Source organism: Larus michahellis, chromosome Z (assembly GCF_964199755.1).
Source record: "Larus michahellis chromosome Z, bLarMic1.1, whole genome shotgun sequence".
Lineage (NCBI taxonomy): Eukaryota > Metazoa > Chordata > Aves > Charadriiformes > Laridae > Larus > Larus michahellis.
In genome coordinates, this window is record NC_133930.1 from 16,827,163 (window position 1) to 16,852,889 (window position 25,727).

The 25,727-nt window shown below is 44.4% G+C and overlaps 2 protein-coding genes across 19 annotated transcripts in view; one reads left to right on the top strand and one right to left on the bottom strand.

Annotated features, from left to right (window-relative positions):
• Positions 1 to 1,117, top strand: part of NIM1K (NIM1 serine/threonine protein kinase) — a 34,338-nt gene extending 33,221 nt beyond the window's left edge. For all 14 annotated transcript variants that reach the window (XM_074570841.1, XM_074570846.1, XM_074570845.1 and 11 more), the window contains one exon: positions 258 to 1,117. In XM_074570841.1, coding sequence (XP_074426942.1) covers positions 258 to 1,007 — 750 coding nt within the window. In that variant the 3' untranslated portion in view covers positions 1,008 to 1,117. The remainder of the gene's footprint in view (positions 1 to 257) is intronic.
• On the bottom strand, positions 1,035 to 13,699 carry HMGCS1 (3-hydroxy-3-methylglutaryl-CoA synthase 1). 5 transcript variants are annotated; one of them, XM_074570837.1, is made up of 11 exons: positions 13,544 to 13,699; positions 8,965 to 9,422; positions 8,453 to 8,578; positions 7,778 to 7,942; positions 6,909 to 7,077; positions 6,624 to 6,794; positions 5,740 to 5,846; positions 5,267 to 5,392; positions 4,839 to 5,002; positions 4,333 to 4,439; positions 1,035 to 2,623 (listed from the first exon to the last, which is right to left on the bottom strand). In XM_074570837.1, the coding sequence occupies exons 2-10, from the start codon at positions 9,410 to 9,412 to the stop codon at positions 4,347 to 4,349; spliced, it is 1,569 nt and encodes a 522-aa protein (XP_074426938.1). In that variant the 5' UTR covers positions 9,413 to 9,422; positions 13,544 to 13,699; the 3' UTR covers positions 1,035 to 2,623; positions 4,333 to 4,346. The 5 variants fall into 5 exon arrangements, with proteins under 5 accessions (XP_074426938.1, XP_074426939.1, XP_074426940.1 ...); XM_074570838.1 differs by lacking the exon at positions 13,544 to 13,699 and adding an exon at positions 10,773 to 11,014; XM_074570839.1 differs by lacking the exon at positions 13,544 to 13,699 and adding an exon at positions 10,975 to 11,009.
• Between the last annotated feature and the right edge of the window lie 12,028 nt (positions 13,700 to 25,727).

Sequence of the window (25,727 nt, forward strand, 5' to 3'; positions counted from 1 at the left end):
AAGAGACTGCTATTCTTAAAAAACCCAGCATCCTTCTTCCCATCTTCTCCACCTACTCTATTGTTCTTGTATCAGTAGAGAATCAAGTTAAATTTGTTTAAATACTTTAACTCTTCAGTTTCATTGCAATGCTTATTTCTGACTTGGTCCAAGATAACTCCATTTCTCCCATGTGGTGATTAATCAATGATACCAGCTAGTCACTCAAGAACTTTCCTGTGAACCAGCTATTATCAAATTTTCTTCTTGTTCTACAGCACGAGCACAATATAATTCACCGGGACTTGAAAGCAGAAAATGTCTTCTACACCAGTAACACCTGTGTCAAGGTGGGAGACTTTGGATTCAGCACAATAAGTAAAAGAGATGAAACTTTAAATACTTTCTGTGGCTCTCCTCCTTATGCTGCCCCCGAACTCTTCCGAGATGAAAACTATATTGGCATTTATGTAGACATCTGGGCACTGGGAATCCTTTTATACTTTATGACGACAGGTATCATGCCATTTCGGGCAGATACAGTGGCCAAACTAAAAAAGTGCATTCTTGAAGGGACCTACAATTTGCCTCCCTGCCTCTCAGAAGCTTGCCAGAAACTGATAAAAGGAATCCTTCAGCCAGTACCAACTGAACGATACTCTGTCAAGCTTATTATGAACAGTGAATGGATGCAAGGAATACAGTACCCCAAACCTTTACAGCCGTTTAAACTGGATCCGAAGTATTTATCAGACACCAGTACACTCAAAGAGGAAGAAATCGAAGTGAAAAATATTCTGGAAGATCTGGGAATCACAGAAGAACACATTCAAAATAACCAGGGAAGAGATGCGCGCAGCTCAGTAACAGGGGTCTACAGAATTACTTTGCACAAAGTACAGAAGAAAAGGGCACTTGAATGTGTTCCTATCATGTCCCATCCAGACCCCAAAGAACAAGACTTGAGGAGAGGAATCAGTTCCTACAGCGGGATGAAGCACACATCCAAGCTGTGTTCTATTTTATAAGTTGCACTGCAGGCTTTATGCTCAGCATATTTAACAAAGGGTTTTATTCACTTTTCACAAGTTCTAGTGTTACATTTTTTGTAATTTCTGAATAAACTAAAAACGCCTCATCTCCTTTGCATTTCTTGCGTCTCAGTGAAGTGTTCAAATACAGAGCTGTCATGCATTTGTTTGTCCCTTGCTCCAGAGACATGATATAGCCAGTGCAAGAACCCCAGGTAAATGAAACAGGTAAGGGATCATTAGCGGAGGTGATCTTTTAGTAAAGACCAAATAGTATTGCATGTGACATGCTTGGGAGATTCTCAGTACAGGCACATAAGAGCAAACTTCTTGGAAAGTCGCACCTCAGCTTGACACAACTTTAGCACTGCAAACCAGGACAGTTTTCGCAGAGAACTAAATTTAAGTAGAGACCAGACCATAATCTAAACAACTGCAAATTCTTCTTTAAAACTTCCTCAGCAAATTAAACATGATAAAATGTGTATCTTTGTATTTAAAGAAACAGCAATGCTGTTGTTGACCTAATTTGTCACAACTCAGAAAGGCAAATTAGGAGATGCTGCTTTAACTCTGCATGTGCAGTGGCAATTCCCAGTGCGTGGCTGGCTGGGCTACTGTCTACTAGCCTTCTGTCACCTTCTGTTGCTTGCATGACTCTGACAGCCTACAACTGCTTCAACTCCAGATGCACTCCAATAAGGAAAGATTTAAGCGTACTCCAAAACTCATGTAGTTTTAAATTCTTGCTTTAGCACAAGCTGTCACTAAGCTGAATGCAACCACTAAAAAAATCCACTTATATGTTGAGCATTACAGGCTTGTACTAACTCCTGCCATACTACTTAATCAAAAAAGGCTGGCACAAAGCTGATTTTGACACTCTTGACCACTACAAGTAATAAGTTGGATAGTCTGACAACTCCAGTTGTTCTGAGCATCACCAAGATGTCGGTACTCCGATTTTCAGCTTTAATTATTTTGTACTTTAATCTTCAACACCACCAGCTCCAATGCAAATGGTGGAAAAGTGCAGTAGCTGTCCTTCTCTGAACAGCCATTGCTGAGGTGCCTGAGCTAAGAGTTGAGCCTGTATGATTTTTAGTTAAGGCAAGTAAACTAATAGGAAGTTCAGAGGGGCACAACTGGTGCTCTCATATGTAAGGGCAGGATGCGTTATCTATTATGGGGACTGATGGGATCATCAGTTGACTTTAAAAGCAATAATTAATGCAAATGAGCAACAGAATGACTCTGAAAAGCCACCTATGGGAAACTGGACTCAGTGAGGCTCAGGTAAGGACAAAGCAAGAAACAGTCCTCCTTCCCAGTTTTTCTGAGGGGGACAACACATACCATCTTTCATAAGACAGTCATAAAGATGAACTGTGTTTCATAAGCTGGGAATGAATTCCTCCACTACAAACAGTTTCCCTATGAAAGCATTTAAGTTATCTTGAAACATAGCCCTGAAATAATGGTTTTGCACCAGCCTAAGCAACCCTTTCCTGCCACTTTTGTAATGGAATATTAGGAAGAAAGATCCAGAAAGTCCACACAGCTTGTGAACCCACAACTTCGCGTTTTCACAGGGCCAGTTTCCTCTTTCTTTCCTGTTAAAGAAAAAAAAAATGCATCCTGAAAACTCAACAAGTCAGCACTACTCCAACAAGTTTCAAATATCTCAAACTTTATTTCAATAAAGGATCAACCTCACAGACGGTGAGGTCCCTGTGGTTAACTTTGTGCCAGTAGCTCCCTTCTTGGCTTGTCCACTGCCAGCAATGGACTTTGTTCCATGGCAATTTGTTTTTCTGGTGCCAAGGTAAGTTTCACAAGGGCAACCTAAACCAAAATACCTGCAAACACTATCATCATGCATCATTGCTCCATCATTATCAGCAGAACAAACAGATTAGTATTCATCAATTTATAATAAACAACTATTTTACCAAGGCTTGACTGTACAAATACAGTAAGTTATCAAATCCTGGTGAGTGACAGATAATACAAACACTTCATTACACACAAAAAAAGTTGTAATTTAACAGACAAATTATTTTTTGCTACTTTATATTAGATAATGTAGCTTTGTAGAATTAGCAAAGAAATAAATTCAACAAAACTTCATTCTGTACATTAGCTCAATTTAAATATATATTACAAGCTCACAAGGCTCATATCATAGTTCATTTCCAATCTGGGCTTTAAAAATCTACCAGAATGGACTCCCCTTTAGCACTGTATATCTACCACTTGCAAAATGGATAGTTTTCAGCTTGCACGTTGAGAAAAAAAAAAAGGAATAAAAGGCCCCACTCCTACAATACTACCAATAATGAGAAGGACTTCAAAGTACAAAGCCAAATTCAAAGTTAGAAAGTCTTTCAGAAAAGTATTGTATAAAGAATAGTGAGAGGCCAGAGGTCCAGACAAAGTGATCTTCCTCCCTTTGTTTACCAATTAAAACAGCTCTCCAATATCTGAAAGTTTTATTTGAAAGTTCTGCTGCCTTAGATACTTCCACTAAACAATCCCGAAAGGTGCCAAATCAACGAACCCATTTCTTTAAAAGAAAAGAATTACTACGTCCCTTCTTCTTCCTCTTTCCTCCCAGGCTGCAGTGATTTATAATGAGGTATAAACCACATAATATGGACGTTAGGAGGAATTACGTAGTGGGTCACAGAGTTTCTGGGAAGAAAACCACTTGTCAGTCTCGCTGTTCTTAATCCAGTTATTTTGACAGGGGAGGGAGATTCTGTTCTGGCAATGAATGTAACTTGGTTCTACACCTCTCCCAAAGCAACAGGGTGAGGGGAGGCAGGCTGGAGAAGAAAGGGAAGGTGATGAAGGGAAAGAGAAGAAGTGCAGTATTCAGAAGACTGACTGCTCACTGTCAAGGCACTGAGAACCCTAACGTTAAAAGCTTGGACTATTTTGCCACACACTTGAGTAGAAGTAGAAGTTAACAGTGTAGGTTTCAAGTCATTTTACATGGAAAGAGCAAGCAGAAGATTCTTTTTTTTTCTACATACAAAGACCTTGTAATAGACTACAGCTACAACTCAGCAATTTAAAAAATTCAGACATGTTAAGGAATTCACACAACCCCTAGCAAGTCCCTCTATCTCCAGTATACTCCTGATTTTAGTGTTCTGAAAATATTGTATCAGCACGCCACATTATGACAAATCTTTTCAAGGAGCTTGAACAGTTTTCCCATGCCCCAGTGAAGCACTACTATACACTGAAACTTCAGCGCTACTGCAATCCTTTTTCTCTCTCTCACCCTACCCTCACACCTTGTTTCATTCCCCACCTCACAGAGGTATCTTAATGCTCCCCATTGGAAATGGCAACAGTAACGCCTTCAGATTCTGTTGTTGCAGGGATTCTTGGCACTTTCTTAGCAGGGCTTGGGATGTGCTAAGAAGAAGGGAAAAAAAACATTAAATACAGTTTTCTAGTTCACAGACATTCATACTTCACGGCTAGTCCAACTCTCAAACAACATTCATGCTACACTGGACAGCCTGGTCTTAAGTCAATCAAACTGGTCATGCTTCATGCAAACTGATTATGTCAAAAGAGCCAGTTTGTTCTTGTTTCATTCTTGTGAAGCTTCATTCTTGTTACGATGAAATGTACTTTTTAAAATCCCGTGTTCAATTTTTTTACTTCTGGCTTGCATGTTATACATGTTAACAAAGTATTGAATGTAACTTGTTAAACCACTTCCTCATTTAACATACATGCACATGCTAAGACAAGCACATAAACCGTTCACCATTTATATCAAACTTTAAAAGTGTGCTGAGTGTTCACCTCATGAACAACGCCTGGGTGGACAACTTCAACTCCCGCCTCCAGAGGTCCATCACCCATGAGTGGGCGCCGTGCGTAAGTTCTCCTGTGTTTTTCATCCACACGCACAAGGTACCATGTTCCCTCGAAGAGATCTTCTACCGAACACTGTGGAATATAGTTGGCTGCAAAAAAAACCCAGTAACATGCTGTTAATTGGTTCCAGGCAAGGGTTTTACACAACACAGACCTTTGCAGTTTGGACGCAGTAAGCCAGAAATAACATCTGCATTTTCATTTCAGCCACAATGGGCCAATAAACACAAGCTATTCAGAAGCAGGCTGGACACCTCCTTCATTCTATGCCCCGATCATTTGAAGTCAGGTGAGTTAACTGATGAGCATTTTGCTGTAAGACTGGGAATGATTTATATTTATGAAGATCTTACCCAAATGATGTGTTTCCTGTCTAATCTTCATGTTTTCAGCAAAGACATCAGGTGCAATACATTTTCTTGAGTCAAGTCTTGTTTTGAGATCAGAAAGGCTGGCAGTTATTTTGTCCAGTGCAGAACCTACAACATAAAACCACCATGTAAGGTAGCACCAGTGCTGAGAACTGCACACCAGCACGCTGGCATTTCAAGCCCATTCAAAATATTTTGCATCACAGAAGCTAAACTTTTAGTGATTTAAAAATATTCCCAATTACTCGATCAAAACGTTAACACAGTTTGAAGATTATTATTTATGTGCCCAAGGAGAGACTCAAACATTCCCTGGAGCTGGAACATCTTCAGTTTACCATTGCTGCCATGAGGCATTGCTCTGCAAGTTTGCTTATGCTGGTGGGTAGTGTAACAAGGCATTTAGAAGTGAGCCTGCCCGTGGGAGTTCATTAACACCTCTTCCTTTCACTCACCAGGAGTGGCATCCTGTGTAACTCTGATGGAATATAGCGTAGCAGCAAAACCAGAGCCATATGAGAACACACTGATTCTTTGTCCTGCGAGCTGCTCTGGGGAGTACCTGCAAAGCAAGCAACAGTTGTTCGAAGTGAGAATTAAGCCAAACAACTAAAAAGTGCAGCTAGCTTACGAAGTGCAGAAAGCAAATTATACTGACTACAATACAAATTTAGCATGCTATGTGCATAAATGATGACTTTTAAAAACACAATTTCAAACACTGCTGTTACAGGATGAGTTCCAAACCTGACTAAGCAGAACAGCACAAAGAAATACCCAGAATATGACTATCTAGAAGGCAGACAGTTTTCATTCTTCAGTGACCTAAAGCCTAAAATGAACAACCACATCTTGGAAGAGAAAGCCAGAATAAAGAAACCAAGAGGAATGGTTTAATTTAACATAATTTTGTAAAGGTCTGTCATTGCAAAAAAAAAAATAATGTTAAGACAAGAGTAATTTAATGTGGATTTGCTTATTATAGTGAAACAGAGAAGGCATTCTGATTCTCTTTTCCACTGCAGTGGGGTTTTTTTTTGGGAAGGAGGGAGAAGGTTGAAGCTGGGAAAAGACATCACCTTACAAGTAAGATCCTACTTCGGAAGGCAGTAGGCAACTGTTTCAGATCAGCTTCTGACACAGAAATTTTGAGTCTGCTTGTCACTTGAACCAATTGTGTGTGCAGAATAATTTTTTTACTTTAGTCTTTCTGCTTAAGGAAATCTAGTATGAAAAGGTTTGCCAGGTGGTGCTTTTACAAAAGGCTTTCTGAAACAAAAACCTTCTATGACCTTACATATAAAAAGTTATGACTTTTTTTTTCCATTTTTATGCTTACTGGGCTAGAAGAGAGGCAAGGCAACCATAGACTGAAGGGGTATACATATTTCCATTCTGATTGGATACAAGTAAAGAAGCTTTGGTTTTCTGATTGAAGAGCTCCGCACTGGCTTTCATAAAAGCTTTTTCCACATCTCTGTCAAAATACGTATCTTCAAGTTTTACATCCCTGTTAAAAAAAAAAGTTGAGAAACAGTTACCAGGACAGCAGAAAGTAAAAACAAACCTTTGACGCGTAGCAAATTAAGATTATATGAATAAAGAAGACAGCAGCCATTCTCACCTGAAAGCTTCCAGACCACTGAAAACACCGTTTGCTGTTTCTGGGTTCTGGTCACTGAGAAAGTCATTCAGCAAGAGTCTAGCCACAGACTTCTGTACCAGTTTACAGTACGGAGAATGAAAGATCATGAATCCAAAGTCATTCAAGGTGAAACGTCTGTCTGTCCCCTCTGGAAGTGGCAGAAACGTCGTGTTACAACTTATGTTTAGTACTCACTTCAACTAAGAAAATGAAATAGGGTGGTGGCACGCTACCAGTCATCCTAACACGTCAGCAAGTAAGAGACAACTGTACGACTAACTATTGCTGTCAAATTCATTTAACACACTGCTGCTACTTCTATTTAGAAATTAGTTTCTTACTGATCTTTTGCACCAACTAACAATGTTTGCCCTTCTTCTAAGAACAGCTATAAGCTTAACAGAATCTCTGTATTTCTACACATTTTGACATAATAAATAATCTACTATAATTTAACTACCTAATCTTTACATCTATGCTTCCTGAGTGAAGCAATTACTAAACATAGGAGTTAAAAAAAAATAATAAATCAGTATTGTTACATAACATTTAAATATTAATCTCAATATCTTAAGAGCCTGGGTGGAGGGGGGAAATAACAGGCTTTTAAGCAAGGTGTTATACTTAATAACAACAACAGCCTATAGAGACTACTGCTTACTATCAGGTACTTGGCTATACCAGAACAGAAATAAGACATTTCCTATAGGAGAGAGCACAAACACGAAGAAAGGGACCCATATACTAGCCTTTAGATTAGATGCTAAAACTTGAAAACACATTGTCTGTGTAGTTACACATTCCAGCATTTGACATATCTTGCAATGTCATCAGGTGAGGCTACGTACCCTTTTGCCACTGGGCGTGGATTTTGTTGCGATAGACAGTATAGCAGCGATCTAATGCACTGAGGTAGCACTGTATAGATAGTTTGCCATCAACTACAGGATATTCGGAGACCATATCTGGTTTATAAAAGTCATACGCATGCTGCATGTGGGTTCCACGCAACCCTGATGGAGAGAAATTGACAAAAGTTGAAAGTTACTTTATTCATCTGCTTTTAGTCAACTTCAATGCATCACTTAAAACCTGTGGCAAAACAAGCAAGGTCAAGCTGGTTTTCATAGCACTTCAGGCCCCTTAAGATAATGTTTCACGCAGTTCTCAATTGCTTGTTAAGTACAGTAGGACTGAGCATGACAAACACAAGTAACAAATTATTTTCATCATTTCGCCTTGAAAGTAGAGATCAGTGTTATTCAGCTCTAGTCCACTCTTTGTCAATTTTATTGAAGAATCTCCAAGGAAATACAGAGATAAGAGCACCTCTAGTTGTTCCTTGCTGCCTCCTGTAACAGGACTTGGCCAAGTTAGCCCAGAGCAAGAGGACACAAAGTACAATTTCTGACATTAGTGGGAGTTAATTCAGCCCTCCAGCAACACACAAAAACCAGGAGACAGGCTTCAGAATGGATCCGGTTTTCTGGCAGAACAGTAATTTGTTTTCTCACAGGACTAACCTCTCTCAAAAATTAAGGGAGCATTTGGACCAACCAGCATAGCAACAGCACCAGCTCCACCTGTTGGTCTTGCATTTCCAGTGGCATACACGGCTATGTCTCCAGCAACAACAAGTGCATAGCGTCCTGTGAAAAACGCACAGAAATAACCATGAGAAACAGCCAAGAATCTAGCACATTTTAACATCCATCAGCACTTTTCAGACTTTGGTTACAGAGGACATGACCCCAAGTTTAAGGGTCTCTTCAATCCTGACTTTGCCCCCCCCATTTCAATTTCCTGGCAGCCACTGAAATTTACAGGAAAAGACCAATGATTATTAGCCATGTTGTTATTTTTTGCACTGTAATTGAAGTAGTGGCAAATGCCCAGAGCATTTAAGAAAAAGACTGCAGAAGACAAGAACAGTTTACTGGGTTTTATATGGTTAAACATGAACACTGTCATTTTAAGGCAAACTACTCAAAACCAGAGAACAATGTAACTTTTTAAGAAAATACTCTAAACTTACCATCCCAAGAACTGGACTCGATCCAATTAATAGCATTAAAAAGAGCAGCGGTGCCTCCATAGCATGCATTGGTGGTGTCGATTCCTTCTACATCTGTATTACCAGATTCTTCAAAAAGCTGCATCAGGACAGTCTTTACAGATTTTGATTTATCAATTATCGTCTCCGTTCCAACTTCTAATCTCCCGATACAATCATAGGAAAGGCCATTCCTCTCCATGAGCTTCTGAACCACAGTCAGGCAGAGAGAATTGATATCCTCCCGGTCGGAGCAGAACCCCATCCTTGACTGGCCTAGCCCAATAGTGTACTTCCCAGCATCGACACCATCATACTTCTCCAGCTCTGTCTGGTCAACATACTGGGAGGGAAAATATATTTCCAGTGCAACAATTCCCACATCTTTGGGCCAACAGGATTCAGCATTCACTGGAAGAGACCCAGGCATCGTGGCAGATCTTTAAGAAAAAAAAAAAAAAAAAAAAGAGAAAACCACAAAACCTGCTGATTTATTTGCATCCATTTTGAGAGACCTACTTTCATTTTCTGTAGGCTTACAGAAAAAGTTAAATTTCAGGTATTCTACAAGGTCATTTGCAGAAGGCAAGCCTTTGCCTCTGGGTAAATTTTGGTCTGAGCATAGTGTAAACATCATTAGAAGTTTTGCAACATTTTATATTAAGAAGTACTTTTAAGTGAAAATACAAATTTCATCCCTAGAATGAAGAGATGTGGTTAAGCCAAGTTATTTCACTGAAGCAAAACACACATTAAGTGTTTGAGAAATTAGTCTTTATTCTCATTATTCTACATTTGCTTATCTGCAAAGTCTCAATTTTACACAACTAAGCTAGAAACACTGGAATTCTTTTTCAAATGTTCCTGGTTGAGAACTGAAGTTTAAAATTTAACCTTACCAGGAAATTTCTGCCTTAAAACAGGCTATGACTTTTTAAAATGTTTTTTATTTTTAAATTAAGTGCCCCGAGTCTCTCCATTTTGTTCATACTTGTGACAGAGACAGCAGAATTATTTTTTTGGTGGGTGGAGTTTTCTTATTTTATTCTTAGTTGGGTTTTTTGTTTATTTGTTTTAAGCACACTCTGTTTTAGCATTCTGGAACACTGGAACGCCTAACACCAGGCCTGGAGGAATGTTTCATAGGCTGAGATGAACACATCGGGATTCTCCCTGATAGACCAAGCTTTCTTATTTTAACCCCTGTAACTTTACTGTCACCACACCCGAGGATACACAACGCTCTAGGACATACCGCATCCTTTTACTTTTACCCTATCCTCCTTACCCAGACAGCCACCATCTCCCTGCACAGCTCCTTGCGCACTTACAGAGCGCTTGTCCCTTTTGTGCCCAGCTCCAAGGACCCTCACCCAAGCACCTGATCCCACTTCTTCCATAAAACCACCATGAGCTGTATAATAGAATCATAGAATGGTTTGGGTTGGAAGGGACCTTAAAGATCATCTAGTTCCAAGCCCCATAATAACAACCCCCATAATAAGGCCTTTCCCTGCAGGAAAGATGGCTTCGCAAGATGCATATTGAGACAAATGTTTGGAAAATACGAAAAAAACGGAAAAAGTGTCTTCTATTACAGGTGCAGCCTTAGGTAAGACCTAAGGTGAGGGTGCACAGCCCTCCCCATTCGCTTCCATTGCCTCGAACAAGGTTTCAACCACACCCGTGAGGCACCTGAAATAACCTATTTAATTTTTAAATGCTTCTCGTGCAGCCTTTACCCACACGGGAAGCGGGAAGGCTGTTTAAACTGTTTAAAGCCGCTTTACCTGAAGCGCTGGCGGCCACAGCACGCCCCGCCGGCCTTTTCAGCAAAACAACCGATTCCGCGCTGTTTTGCCTAACCCTGCCGCCGCCGCCGCCACCCCCGCTCCTCCTCCTCCTCCTCTTCCTCCTCACGCTCCCGACGGCCACCTCCGCTCCCCTTTCATCCCTGTCACGAAGGCCCTCGGGCCCCACCGAGCCCCTCACCTCAGGCCGCCGCGGCCTCGCTGAGGGCGCTGAGGGCACTGAGGGCGGCGGGGCAGGCAGGGGGGGGGGAGGGAGGGAGGGAAGGAGAATTGCGCATGCGCCGCTCGCGACCGCAGCAGGCCGTGCGCAAGCGCCTACGTGGCCACGCCCCCTTCGGAAAACCACACCCCTTCTGCCCCCTGCCTCGGATGCAGTGACCACGCCTCCTTCTGGTTTAGCCACGCCCCCTCCCGGTTTAGCCACGCCCCCTCCCGGGGGTGCTGGCAGGACCGGGCAGCCAGAGCGTTGTTTCCTTCCCTCCCCCCTTGCAATTCACGTTCTACCCCCCCAAAATTCACGTTCTACCAAAAAATTCCACGTTCTGCCCAAAAATCTGCTTGGGTGGGGGGCGGGGAAGAAGGTGAGGATGCTCTGCGGACATCCCATAGGCAACGGGCAACCCAGCTGGGGAAAAAGGAGTTTGGCGTGCGTCTGCGTCTCTGGCTCTAAAACACGTCGCTTTTGTTCAAGAGAGGGCTAAAAAAAAAAATAATGGTAATATTGAGGGCTGGCGGCTCAGCAAGCCGCCAGACTGACTCTGACTTGTACCCAGAGCAGAGCTTGCTTCTGCTGCGGCAGCCATAAAGCTGAACATCAGAGGCTACAGAGACTCTCGGGACACTTGATTTTATTTAAGTCATGTACTGAAAGGCAATGCACTTGACCCGTAACAGCCACAGAGCAGTGGCTTTCAACCAGGCAGTGAATTATTTGGAAACTCAGTACGACAAAAGGATTTGCGTTATTAGTGAGGGCTGGGGAAAACACTGTGCTTGCTCCTCACAGAACTCTGAGGTCAAAACTGGCATTTAATTCACATTCCTTGCCGCAGTTCTCTCATCAGAAAACTTCCTGCAGAAGACAACTCAAGGGAGGCTCTTCCTATTGTATTCTCATGGCTCACCCAACACCAAGCTCACCAAATACACCTAACAAAGCAGTCGTCAGGGCCATGGGGCTGTACTGCAATGAAAAGAATCACTGCTTTGTAAGCTTGCTTTGGTCACTGAAGAAAATGGGACATTTGACATCTTAAGTCAGTCAGTCATTACAGGAAAAAATTTGTTTACTTGATGTAAAACAAACAGCCTTTTGTCCTCCTGGTCAAACAGCAAACAACATCCCATCATTGAGTTTTTACTGAAAATGAAAGAGTACTCAAAAAGTATGATTTCTTTTAGAAGACTAAAGAACCCCAAATACTTTAATATATAAAAATGAGAAACCTACTTTGTTTTGTGTCCCCTTAAGATCGTGTATGGAATGAGTGAGCAGCATAAAAGGGCCACTACTTTCTGCTAGTGTTGCCAGAAATACATTCTCCCGCAACAACTGGTGGCTTTCCTTGCCTTTGTTGAGAATTTGAGAATATTTTGTCAATAATTTGACTTTATTGATTTCCCACTTAAGTTTTCAATTTGCAAAGAACACTTGGCTAAAAGTTGGAAGCCAAGCCCCCGGCCCGTTTGCCACAAGCGATGCATTCCGTGGCTGCCTTTGGCACTCTGCCTCTGGAGGACCTGGGGAAGGGCCCTCACTGGTGACGGAGCAGGCGCTTTGGGCTGGTTTTTCGGAAGTTAAACGGTGATGCTCTGGCGGCTTCAGCTACAACATCCCTGAGCCATCCCCGCAGAGCCTGAAGGTACCACGCACACCCGAGACGCCCGCCACGCCACGAGCGGTCACTGCCTCCGCCCACGAGTGAACGTGGCACCCCTGTGGGTGCCCCGCATCTCAAGATGCGGCTACGTGGGGAAACTGGCAAAATGCGTCAAAACACTAAACGGCAGAGGCGGTGTCTCCAGTTCACCCGTGAGGACCCACCCGCGGCGCCTTCCCTCCGCCCGACACCGCGACCCCGGCGGCAGCACGGCTGGGCGCCGGGATGCTCACAACCCTGCGGCAGTCGCCGTCGCGAAAGGAGGTGACGGCGCCCCGGGGGCAGCGCCCGGCTGCCATCGCCCTGCTCGACGAAGGCGGGGGGGGTGGGGGGCGGCGTGGCCGGGGGAGGGGGACACACGACACGCCTGCCCTGCCCTCCGCAGCTTGGGTGGGCGCCTCTGTCGCGACACTGAGAGACGACACGCGGAAGGGGCCGCCGCTTCCCGGCTTCTTGGCGGCCCCCGAGGCGGGGCAGAGCCCCTCAGCAGCCGCCCACCGGCGCTCAACCCGCCGCGGGGCGGGCGGGCACCTGCGTTAGGAGGCACACAGACACACTTCTTTTTGGTTTTTCTTTCCTCCTTCCCCCCCCGCCCCCTCCATTTCCCCCCGCCTTTTTTCTTTTTTTTTTTCCTCCCCCCCGCTCCCCCCTTGCCGCACTGCAGGCACTACTGACTACAAACGCGCTTCCACCCAGTGAAAACACCGCTCCCATCCCCACCGACCCACCCCTGAGCCCCGCGCCTGTGTCCCCCAGACGCGCTTCGCCCCACGCGTGTTTCCGCGCGTCCCCTCCTCCGCCGCGGCTGAAAGGAAAGGCGGGGGCGGCCGCCCAGCCCCAGGGCCCCTCCGGATGCCCAGCCGCCCTCACCTGTCGGAGGAGATGGCTCCCGGTGTCGCTCGCCGCTCCGCGCCCTCTCCCGCTGGCACGTACGGGGGGACAGCACAGGATGCCGGCGTGCGGCGCCTTTAAACAGCGCCGCCGCCGGGGCTCCGGCCCGCGCCCTGAGCGGCAGCTCCCCCCGCCAATCGCAGCCGCCGCCATACAGGTCCCGCCCACCGGCCGGGCCGCAGCGGGCGCGGCAGGAGGGGGGAATGGTGTGAGAAAGTGACGCGGCGTGGCCAGAGGGCAGCGCGCCAATGAGGACGCAGCGGCGGCGGCGGGCGCTCAATGGGAGGCGAGCGCAGCGCGGCGGCAGCCAATGGGAGCGCGCTGCCGACCGCGGGTGAGGGTAGGACGGCTGCCGGGCCCCGGCGAGGCCAGCGGGACGTTGCCTGGCAACGCGAGGCAAGGCTCGCCTGGCCCCGACGAGGCCCGCCCGGCCTGTCGCCTCCGACCTCCGGCCCGGGGGTCCCGGCGGCCCGCAGCGCCGAGACCGGGCTGGGAAGCAGCTGAGGGGAGCTACGGGGCGGTTGGGGGCGGCGAGGCCGGTGCGGGTGGGGGCCTGGGAGCACAGGTCGTGCTCCTCAGGAAGAGCGGTCCCGCGCCCTGGGCCTGTGTCACCTCCTTCGCCTGTGCAGGGTGCCATAGCCGGCTGGGACAAGGGGCTGGGGGCACGCACGGGGGCTCTGCCAGCGAAACGGCATTATGGAGGGTGTGATGCCCCATCGGACCTGCCACGGATCCTCCCTGGCAGTCTCTTGACAGCTCGTGAAACCCACGGTGTGCCAAGCCACACCTCATGGCCTTACTGTTGTTTGACAAATCGACAATTAGCTAATGCATGGGTTTCATATGCCAACCTCTGTAGCCTTTAGGCCCCGCAATGATTTATACCCAGCTAATCCATTGCTGCACAGGTTACTGAGTGTCCCCTGAGGAGCCCTCCCTGCCACTACCGGGAGGGCAAACCTTTGTTGCAGGTGGGAAACTGCTCAATAAAAACCACACACAAATTTTAAATCCTGGATAATCTGGTTGTAAAACACTGCTCGAGTCAAAGAAATACACTCCCACAGCAGCTGGTGTCAGGCCTTGTGAGATCTGATTGCTACAGCTAGCAGAAGACACAACCTTGCTCACCTCGCACAGCGTCAGGGTGTTAAAACGGTGTTATTCCCACCGTCTCAGGGGCAGGTAACCATGATGCAAAAGAAAGGGAGAAACTGTCATTAAAATGTTGCCTCCTGTCATGTTTGTTCAATCTGTTTTGACCTTGTAACTATTGTGCTATCACCATGTAAAATCACAGATTTGTCGTATAGCTCTCTGTAGTGCAAGGATTGAGAAACACTACTGAGAAATTGAGGAGTTTTGTTTGCACGTGTTACCCTGTGGTCTTCTGATAAGCTTACACCAGTCTGTGTACAAGCCAGTTTTGTTTGTAACTCTGAAAACACACGTGGACAAAATGCAAACTCAACAGGTGATGGCATAGTTACATCATGTAGACACACTGTTATCTTCTGTGCCTACAGACCAAATGGACTCCTTAGAAAAGCTGGGCTTCAGCTCTGTGAGTCTAAAACTTCAATTCCTCCTTCTTTTCCCTTCCTACCACAAAAAAACCCCAAACAAACCAACAAACCAACAAAAAAACCAGGCCCAAAACCAGGACTGTGTCCTTGTTCTAGACTTCAAAATGGGTTCCTAACATCAGCCTCTTATGAGACACTTTGGTGGCAAAATGTTTCCTGACATCAGGGTACTTGGACTGTTCTGGCTTTGGGGAAGCACCGGCGCTCAGGAGGAGACGAAGTGGTCCATCTTGAATTTGCGTGAGCTCCTTGTAGGGCTGTGAGTGCACCCCGAGACCTTGCAACCCCTTCCCTGCTCCCTGGGGCTTGGCTGCCGGGACGCAATGCTGGCTCCGGTACAACGTGCTCAGGTAGCCTGGGATGGGGCCGCAGCGAAAAGAGCTGCATGACCAGGAGCCGTGAGGAGCCTCCTCGGTGGCCTCTTCCCCCTCTTTTGGGAGCTGCGTTCGAACTTGGGCCCTCGCCCATGCGGCGCCGCACGTGTACCTGTGCCTGGCTGTGTCCCTCGCTGATCCTGACCCACTGACTGGACTTCCCAGCTTCACCTCTCACCTGCTCGTTTCTTCACACTTGCCCAGAGAACAGGGCTTTTGGCTGACCCCGCTTGCCACCACTGGCCCTGTTCTTGATTTTTTTGTTTGGGCACTGCGAGAGCGTGCCATTGCCGGTGTGGTGGCTCCCCTGCCTGCCGCCTTGTCACCTTCGGCTCCTGGCTCACCCACCCTTGCTGCTGCCCGGCCGCTGAAATCTGCTCGCCTGTAAGCCTGTGCTTACACGGTAGTGGGGTTTTTTCTTTTTTTTTTTTTCTTTTCTTTTTTTTTTTTTTCCTGTTGAGTATTGTATTTGCTTTCAAAACGGTAAAGGCAGAATTGGTTTTTGCAATTGTTTTTTTGGTGTGTAGCCAACAATAAATGCAGATGTAAATAGCAATCTTCTTATCTCTATTACATCTTCACAGATCTGATCAAAAAAAGGTGCCAAAATGACTAAGATTAGTTTGAGGAGGTGATCCATATTGCTTTATTTTACATGGTCCATGGTACAACACGATGAATGACGTCCCATAGTCTTTGACATTAACTTTCTGTGTTGTAGAAGACAGTATGACACAGCCATGCATGAAATCATAGCTATTAATTTAAAATTACGTATTTGCAAAAAAAAGCCCCCACCAAATTAACCACCACCTGTAGCCAATAAAATTATAATTGTGTTCTCCTATTGTGCAAGTAGTGAAGCACATTTAAAAATTTCACCCCGCAGATGATAAAGGAAAACTAAAAGGTAAAATGTGACAGATAGTTGCTGTATTTTCAGAATTTTAAAACTGAGGTCAAAGGCACAATGCAGTCCCAATTTTTTAATAATTATCTGAAGTTAAATCCAGAGATCAGGTATCTAATCTATGCTGCTAAAAGCAACGCATTTGTCTCCTCAGGATGTTTCTGAATCCAGATGCTGATTTATATTTACATCATGTCCAAATATCCTCTTCTTGCAGGCTAGTTTGATGACTAATTCTTTGTAGCCTTAGATTTACTACTTTTTCTTATTAATCGGTACAGTTTATTTATAATTGTTGTCAATAGCATTATTCTTTTTATTCAGCTTTATGAGGCTCCTATCTGCTTTTCCTGTTACTGAGTGTATTGCAAGGGAACATTTACAACAAAATTACTATTATTTCTTCACAAGAAAGGATCTGCCTATACTGGTATTGCGATAGACTACATTTGCTTTATATGGATTTCTCAGAAAGATTGCAGTAATAACATTAAAGTTGTCAGTGACTCTTGTTCCAGGCCTCTTAGGTAATTAATTATAGTCCTCTAACCAAATTATGCTCCAGATGTGTGATTGCCACTATTTCCAGCCCAGCTTGTGAGAATGCAGGTCATTTTCCTTTTGTGGCTCTAGAGCTTAACCAGTGAGATTTTTCAGACGAGACTGTGTTTGGTAATTTGGACTAGTGTACCAAAATGAACGCTGCACCTCGGTAACCTTAGAACTGGAAACCTGAGAAAGGAGAGGTCCATTTAATAGAGATGGTATTACCGAAGAAAGTCAGCGTAACTCAGAATAACCTTGCAGTAGAAACATGCTCAGACGCTGCTAGTGAGAGGACAAACGCGCTTACTCTTCCTCGGTTAAAATCTAGTCTGTTTTGATAAAAAAGGAGTTTGAATTTGAGTCTCTTTCGCCATTTTTCAGCTGTGTAAAAGTGGGTGGGATCTCCCGATCCAGTACTGTTTTGAAAGAAGAGTGTTTGCTGTCCAATGACTCACCTTTACTTCTAGTTTTAAGCCAGTGTATCAAATTTAGGGCGCTGGTTTTGTCTCAATAGACCCAACAGGTTCTTTGCCTCTGTTTAGTAATTCTTAAGCAATTCTATCTGTGACTTTTTTTTTTTCCCTAAAGCCTCCCAGAGAAACAGAGACTGTCATATTAGGTTAATAACTCTTAAAAAAATGAAACAGCCAGACAATTAAAACTGTTTCTTAAAACAGTTTAAGAGTGATTTTATTGGAAATTTCAAGAATCTTCATTCCAGGCCTAATTTGGATTTAATTCCATGGGAGCTATGCTTCTAAGTCACTAAAATACTCACTGGGGTTTTCAGACGCGGCTGACTACATCTTTAGGTGCCTAAACCCATTGAAAAGAGAGCTTTAGCCAGCATTTTCAGGGAAAGCAAAGTCATGTGCTGTGATCATCTCTTCCACAAAACAAAATGTCGAGATGACTTTACTGAAAAAGTATTGATTTTATTTTGTTGCCAAGTACAAAATAGCAAAGGTCAAAAATAAGGCTCAGGTACAAAGAGTGTGAGGTCACCTAAGTGAAGGTTTGGAAACTGGAAGGTTTTTCTTTTGCGTATTTGTGTGTCAGGGTTCAGGGATAAATGAAACTGTACCACATAGTAGATCTTTCACGTGCTGTTTTGATACTTTGTATGACAACATCAGGGAAGAAAGTTTTTTAGATTGAATGACTGTTATTCAGTTCCCAAAAGAAAGCACAGGAACACAAACTTGAAGCACAGTTGGCAGCTGGGAGAGGACTTCTGTCATCTCGTAGTCTCTCAATTTGATCTATCAAATCCAAGAGAACCTGATACGAGATAACATACACTCTGAAGAACTGGGAGATGTGAATAAAACAATCAAAGCCTGTCTTTTAAAGTAGGTTCAGTAAATGCAAATATTTCAATAGCATTTGAGTTGCAAGTCTGGCTGAGTCTTAAAATATTTATAACATTGTAACAATTCCAGTTATTAAAAGCTATGAAAATGCATTTAAATCAGACCCTGCTACTTTTATACAGTGTGCATAAGAGAAGGAACTGCAGCAGTGTTAAAATTTCAAATACAAAGCAGTAATTGTTGAACAGATGAGAACCTAACATTTGGGGACCAGGAAAGCTGACAGTACCAAAAAGGGTCACCACCAGGAAGCAGATACAGCTCTCCAAACCCAAGAGAGAATCGCAGCTGTGCTGCATTCTTACAGGACAGGTCTGCAAGCCAGGTCTTTCTCTTCCCTTCCCTTCCCTTCCCTTCCCTTCCCTTCCCTTCCCTTCCCTTCCCTTCCCTTCCCTTCCCTTCCCTTCCCTTCCCTTCCCTTCCCTTCCCTTCCCTTCCCTTCCCGAGTATCTGGAAGTTCCCACTTTTGATGGCAGCACTGCTGTGGGCTCATCTGGAGCCTTTTTTCATATCTGTACTGACAGCTTGACTTGGCTCCCTTCTTTCTCCAATCTCCCAAACTTTCCTGACTTGCCTTGACCAAGTGGCAGTATTTAATGATTCTGTAAGTGAAACAGTCAGATGGTTCACAGGGGCCTTGGACATGCCTGCGACAGTCTGGAAAGGTAGTTGCACACTCTAATTCTGTGAAATGCATGGAAATTAGGGTACACTCCATACTCTAGTCAATATTTAGGGTACACTCTATGCACTCAAAAGGCTACTAGTTGCATTGAGTGCACCCTCAGCAAGTTTGCTGGTGACACCAAGCTGTGTGGCATGGTTGACATGCTTGAGGGAAGGGATGTCATCCAGAGGGACCTGGACCGGCCTGAGAGGTGGGCCTGTGCAAACCTCATGGACTTCAACCAGGCCAAGTGCAAGGTCCTGCACCTGAGTCATGGCAATCCCAGGCATAAATACAGCTTGGGTGGAGAATGGCTTGAGAGAAGCCCTGAGGAGAAGGACTTGGGAGTGCTGGTGGAGAAGGTCAACATGACCCACAACGTGCGCTTGCAGCCCAGAAAGCCAACCGCATCCTGGGCTGCATCAGAAGAAGCATGTCCAGCAGGTTGAGGGAGGTGATTCTGCCCCTCTACTCCACTCTTGTGAGACCCCACGTGAGGTACTGCATCCAGCTCTGGAGCCCCCAACATGAGAAGGACATGGACCTGTTGGAGTGAGTCCAGAGAAGGGTCACGAAGAAGATCAGAGGGCTGGAGCACCCCTCCTATGACGACAGGCTGAGAGAGTTGGGGTTGTTCAGCCTGGAGAAGAGAAGGCTCCAGGGAGACCTTATAGTGGCCTTCCAGTACCTGAAGGGGGCCTACAGGAGAGATGGGGAGGGATTTTGTATGAGGGAGTGTACTGATAGGATGAGGGGTAATGGTTTAAAACTGAAAGAGAGTAAATTTAGATTAGATATTAGGAAGAAATTCTTTACTGTGAGGGTGGTGAGACACTGGAACAGGTTGCCCAGAGAAGCTGTGGATGCCCCATCCCTGGAAGTGTTGAAGGCCAGGCTGGATGGGGCTTTGAGCAACCTGGTCCAATGGAAGGTGTCCCTGCCCATGGCAGGGGGGTTGGAACTAGGTGGTCTTTAAGGTCCCTTTCAACACAAACCATTCTATGATTCTATGATGGAAAAGCTATGAGGAGCTGAGATGCCTTCATAAAGGCGCCTAGGAATCTGTGTCTCAAGAGGGAAGCGTGAAGGTAAAATCTGGAATCCAGAGCAGAACGTGAGGAAGAAAATAAATGTAACTGCCAGAAACAGTGAGATACTGATACCGCAGTGTAATATACTTCAGCAATTTAGCATTCCTGGTGCTCTGCTGACCCGGGCCCAGGAGGACTGGATTCCATCTAATACCCATTCGCTATATCCGTGTGGTGTCCAGGCAGTGCACCATCAGAGCGTGAGTACAATGGTGGAAAATATGTGCCACTTCAGCTTGCATCAGCCAGGTCACATCCTCTGCCTCCCCAGCAAGCTGAACACGGCATTCAGGAGGAAGAGCTTGTCTGCATGTTCAGAGTCAGAGCGCGCAATCCCAGCTCCTGCTCCCAGCAGATGACTTCCCGCATGCTGTTTCAGCAGAGGATGGAGCCATGCGTAATGTGTATGTGGTGTACACAATATTCCCTAGAACCTGGAAAAAGCATTTTATGAGTTGCCTCATCCCTGTTAGGAGGCTGTTGGCTCCTCAGAGAAGATAATTATGTTTCTTGTTTTCTCTTATCTGTTTTGGAAGGAGTCAGTTTCTTTCATCAGATATGCATCTGTGGGAGTATGCTACCTATTCTCCAGCAACCTTGCTACGGATGTTCGTCTTTATTTTATTTAGGGAACCTATCAGCAGCTGTTTTCGTCTACTGTCATCTGCTGTGCTTTCTCCCATGTTTGCAGTATGTAGTTAGACATAACTATTACAAAACAAACACAAGAGACAGCTCTGAGGAGCTAATTTAAATCAAATGCAGTGAATAAAAACAAACAGTAATTAGTAGTGGAAGAAGAGGAAGAACAGAATTATGCCGCTATATTAAGTATTTTTGGTGCACTAGGTAAATATTTTAAGTATGCATTCTATGGCACTTACTCTTTTTAAGACCTCTCTTTTCCTGCATTTGCTGCTTTCCATGTGTGCATCTCTGAGGAAAAGTGCCTTTGCCTGAGCTGGCTTTGTGGAAATACTAAATTAGTTGGAAGCTTCCAAGGAAGGAGGGAGGGAATTGGAGTCTGTGCCACATGGGAGAAGGCGGTGCCGTGCAGTGGGAGGGAGGCTACGGGGTGGGCAGCCAGACTGGCATCTTTGTGAGTCTTCAAAGAAAGGCCTTGACAGACATGCACAATCCCCAATGCTAATTACGACAAATTCATCAGAGAGGGTAGGAAGGACCCAGATGAAGGATTTTAATAGGGAAAGGAACAAACAAACGCAATAGAGATTATCTTTATTGCATAGCTTCAGATGCCACACTTTGAGTTCGATGAACAGGCTCGGTTGTTATCACTGAAATCTCATGATAATAACAGCTGGGAGCAGAGATCATTTGGAATAGGTAAAAGATAAATGGATTTGGCCAACTTAAACTGAACTAGTATCTGGAAAGGTATCTGTAAAATTATGTAAGAAGAAGAAAAGAAAAGATTATGGCTGGAAGAATAGAAACAAAACAGGAAACAGCAAAAAGATGATTGCAGACAAGGGAAAATAAGGACCAAGAATGGGACTGGGAAAATGGAGCAATGAGAAGGAACTGCATACCAGCATGTTACAATAGAAATCACAGGGGAGGCTGCCATAAAAGTAGGGTAGGAGAGAAAGATTTAAGTCTACCAATAGATCTAGGGGGTACAGGAACACTTGCTACAAGACATTGTCACTAGCATCTTGTAATTTGGCTGGTAATCTGACCAGCATCATTCTTGTCTACAGATAACTTTTTCTGCCACTGCTTTCCCTAGCACATAGGTTTTTGAAAAGTCTTTTTGATGCTACAATGATCCATCGTTGATGAAGTCTGGTATCTTTGTTCACAGTGCCGTACTCCACAGGTATCTTCATTATGGGGCTTGCCTCCTCATGTTACTGTTTATTTTCTTTCTTTTTAATAATTTTGTCTCTTCTCTGCTTTCCACCACGGGGTTTTCTTCTGGGAATCTTGTGCTTATTCTTCTTCATCCATTTTTTAACTTTTTTAATCTGTGGGCTCACACAGAACTTTCTGCCTTCTATGTAGAGACTGCCAGAGCAAAAACTGGTTGTCAGTTTCAAAGAAAAAATTTTAACCCCCAACTTTTTAAAACGATCATACTTATCACTCACTTAGGAAGACCACAAAGTTAGAATTAGTTAATCTTAAATTATATTTTATACTAGGTCTATGCACTTTTGTCTGGTTTCAAATACGTAAAAGTTAGGATCTAAGGTTTCAGTGTTTGCACCTGTGGTCCAAAATGTGAAAAAAAGCTTTACAATTTCAGTGTGTCTCAAAAGAACCACAGTGCAAAACAGTACATTTCTATGGCAAATAAATAAGTAGACCACTTTATTATAATTAATGTCACAATCATCATGCAAATATCTAGAAAAAAAAAAGTCAAAGATTTCTTTGAAATTTATCAATTTAACCCGAACAGTGTGATATTGTACCAGAAAAGAAAAAAAAAAGCAAGCTTATGTACAAAAGTAAAGCTGATTTAATGAGTTTAGGCAAGGTTTGTAGAGGATCAATCATTGGAAAAAAACAGAGAAGTCAAGGTGCACGAGTCATTCTTCAGTTCTGAAAATAAAGCAAGTGTCAAAGTTAGTGTAGGCTGAATAACGATCGATGTTATTACTGAAAAGGAAATTCAGTTTTAGCAATCAGAAGTTTAAATAGCACAAGGAAGGACAGTTTTTAAATCACACACAATTTTCTTTTTCACTGAATTTGTGTTAGGATTCTAAGATTCTGCTTGTTTGGCACCTAATAGGTTTTAATTGGACGGTACCCCTCTCACAGTGAAGGACCCAAAACATCTCTTACATAACAGCTTCTAGGTGACACAGGCCATCCGCTTTCTGTATTTCAAACCTCTCCACTCTTCGGAGAATTCCTTTGGGAATTTCATCTGAAATTTTTGTGCAACAGCTAAAGGCCCCAGGAAACAAAGCTAAAAAGAGTAACAATAATGTTAGAAACAACATAGATAGGAAGGGGACATGTCATAGCTTGACTTCTCAGAATCACAGAATGGTTGAGGTTGGAAGGGACCTCAGAGGTCATCTTGACCAAACCTCCTGCTCAAGCAGGGCCACCTGGAGCCACTTGCCCAGGACCACGTCCAGACAGCTTTTGAATATTTCCAAGGATGGAGACTCCACACCTCTCTGGGCAGCCTGCTCCAGTGTTTGACCACCCTCACAGCAAAAGAAAACCCACCCTTGTTTTCCCGTGTTCAGATTGAATTTCATGTGTTTTAATTTGTGCCCATTGCCTCTTGTCCTGTCAGTGGGCACTACTGCAAGGAGCCTGTCTGCCTCTTCTTTCATTCCCATCAGGTATGGGAGTGATGGTTACAATATCTTGGTGAGAACTCCCTTGAGCCATCTCTTCTCCAGGCTAAACAGTCCCAGCTCTCTCAGCCTTTCCTCATATGCAAGACGTTCTGGTCCTTTCATCATCTTTGTGGCCCTTCACTGGACTTTCTCCAGTAAGTCCATGTCTCTCTTGTACCGGGGAGCCCAGGAATGGACACAGCACTCCAGATGTGGCCTCACCAATGCTGAGCAGGGAAGGATCACCTCCCTTGACTCTGTGACTGGTACTCCGTGCTCCCAACCCCTGGTAATGTTGTTAGCAGCCATTCTCTGTGACTGAGTCACATATTTGTTCCCTTTTCCTCATTACCAGGCCCTGAAGGTTCTGTGAACCAAGTAGACGATCCAAACAGATTTCTTTCTCCCTTCCCTGCTGGCCCCCAGCAGGTATTGCTGCCTGGGGTTATTTCTCCCCAGATGCAGTACTTTGCGTTTCCCTTTGTTGAACTTTACGAGATTCCTCTCTGCCCATTTCCACAGCCTATTGTGGTCTATCTGTAAGGCAGCAAAACCATGTAGTGAATCAGCCACTGCTCCCAGTTTTTTATCATCTGCAAACTTGCTGAGGATTCTGTCCTATCGTCCAGGTCATTAATGAAGATGTTGAACAGTATTGTCCCCCATGTTGACCCATGAGGTACACCACTGTTGACTTGCTTCCAATTGGACTTTGTGCCACCAATCACAACCCTCTGGACCTGGTCGTTTGGCCAGTTTTCAGTCCACCTCACTATTCACTCATCTAACCTGTACTTTGTCAGGTTGTCTATGATGATGTTATGGGAGACAGTATCAAAGGCTTTAATGAAGTCAAGGTAAACGACATTCACTGCTCTCCTTTTGACCACCAAACTAGTGGTCTCATTGTAGAAGACTATCAGGTTGGTCAAGCATGATTTCCCCTTCACAAAGCCATGCTGACTGCTCCTGATTACTATCTTGTCCTTCAGATCTTTGTAAACGCTTTTTGGGAAGTTTTTCTCTATCAATCACCTTCACAGGGATTGAGGTGAGGTTGACCAGCCTATAGTTCCCTGGATCTTCCTTCTTGCCCTTCTTGAAGATAGGAGTGATATTTGCTCTCTTCCAGTCTTTGCTTCTCTCCCAATCATGACTGTTCAAAGATAATTGACAGTGGCCTCACAATGACATCAGCCAGTCTCATCAGCACTAGTGGGTGGTGCATCCCATCTGTCTCTGTGTCCTTATGTAGGTTAATTTTTTTCCAAGTGCTCCCTAATCCCTAAAAACTGATGATAAGTCTTCAGTCCTCCAGACACTCCCTCTAGTCTCAGAGACCTGGGATTCTTGAAGGCCACTTTGAATGGGAAAGACTAAGGCAAAGGTGGCGCTGAGCACCTGTGGAATAATTACTAAATTGGCCAAGAATACAAAACTACAGCATTGTTCACACATTAAGGAAAGTCATAAAATCAAGAGGCTTCTGAGGTAGAGAACAGCCGCAGCTGACACACAAAGAATGCAACATCTGCAATTCCCTGTACAAGGTTGTTTGAGAAACTACATGAGGGATGGAATGGAACGCGATCCTTCCGTAGCCTTCCTTTGTGATGAATAGCAGATATGGCAACGAGATGGTACTACGGAACAGATAAGTGGCCTACACACTACCCGAGCCAACTTTTTGTCAAATGTTGATGAAATGCTGTCCTTTGTGCAAACTTTGCTCATTACAATGCACCAAAACACACCTCCATCCCGGAGGCTACCGGCCCCCAAGGTGCGACCACTCCTCCTTGAGTACACCAATCGTAATAAAAGTATTAATGACTAAAGTAACTCAAACTCCACTTTGAAGATAAAAAAATAGTATAAAAATAGCCTGAGAGAGAGGGAATATTGGGGAAGACACCATTGCGAACAAGTCAGGAGAACTCCATCATTGACTTCTGGGACCAGCCGACGGGCTGAGCCTCTCTTCCCCCCCATAGGGACGCCTTTGGGTAAGACTTAGATTATACCAAGTGCTTTCTCAGGAAACTTAGAAATTTCTCTAGAGAATCTCTATCCTACATTTATAGGCAGGCTGTATTGTTTATAACTTTGTTGCGTGTTTTGTATACTTAACAGTACTTTTATTTGCACATGCTTTGCAGACAGCGTATTTATCACCAGCAATCCTAAGAACCTATATATCTGTTGTTTAAATAAACTGTACTTTTTAAGTATCTAGTCATTTCGGTTTCCCACTGAACGCGACCAAAGACTCAAAAGTGGCCGTGCT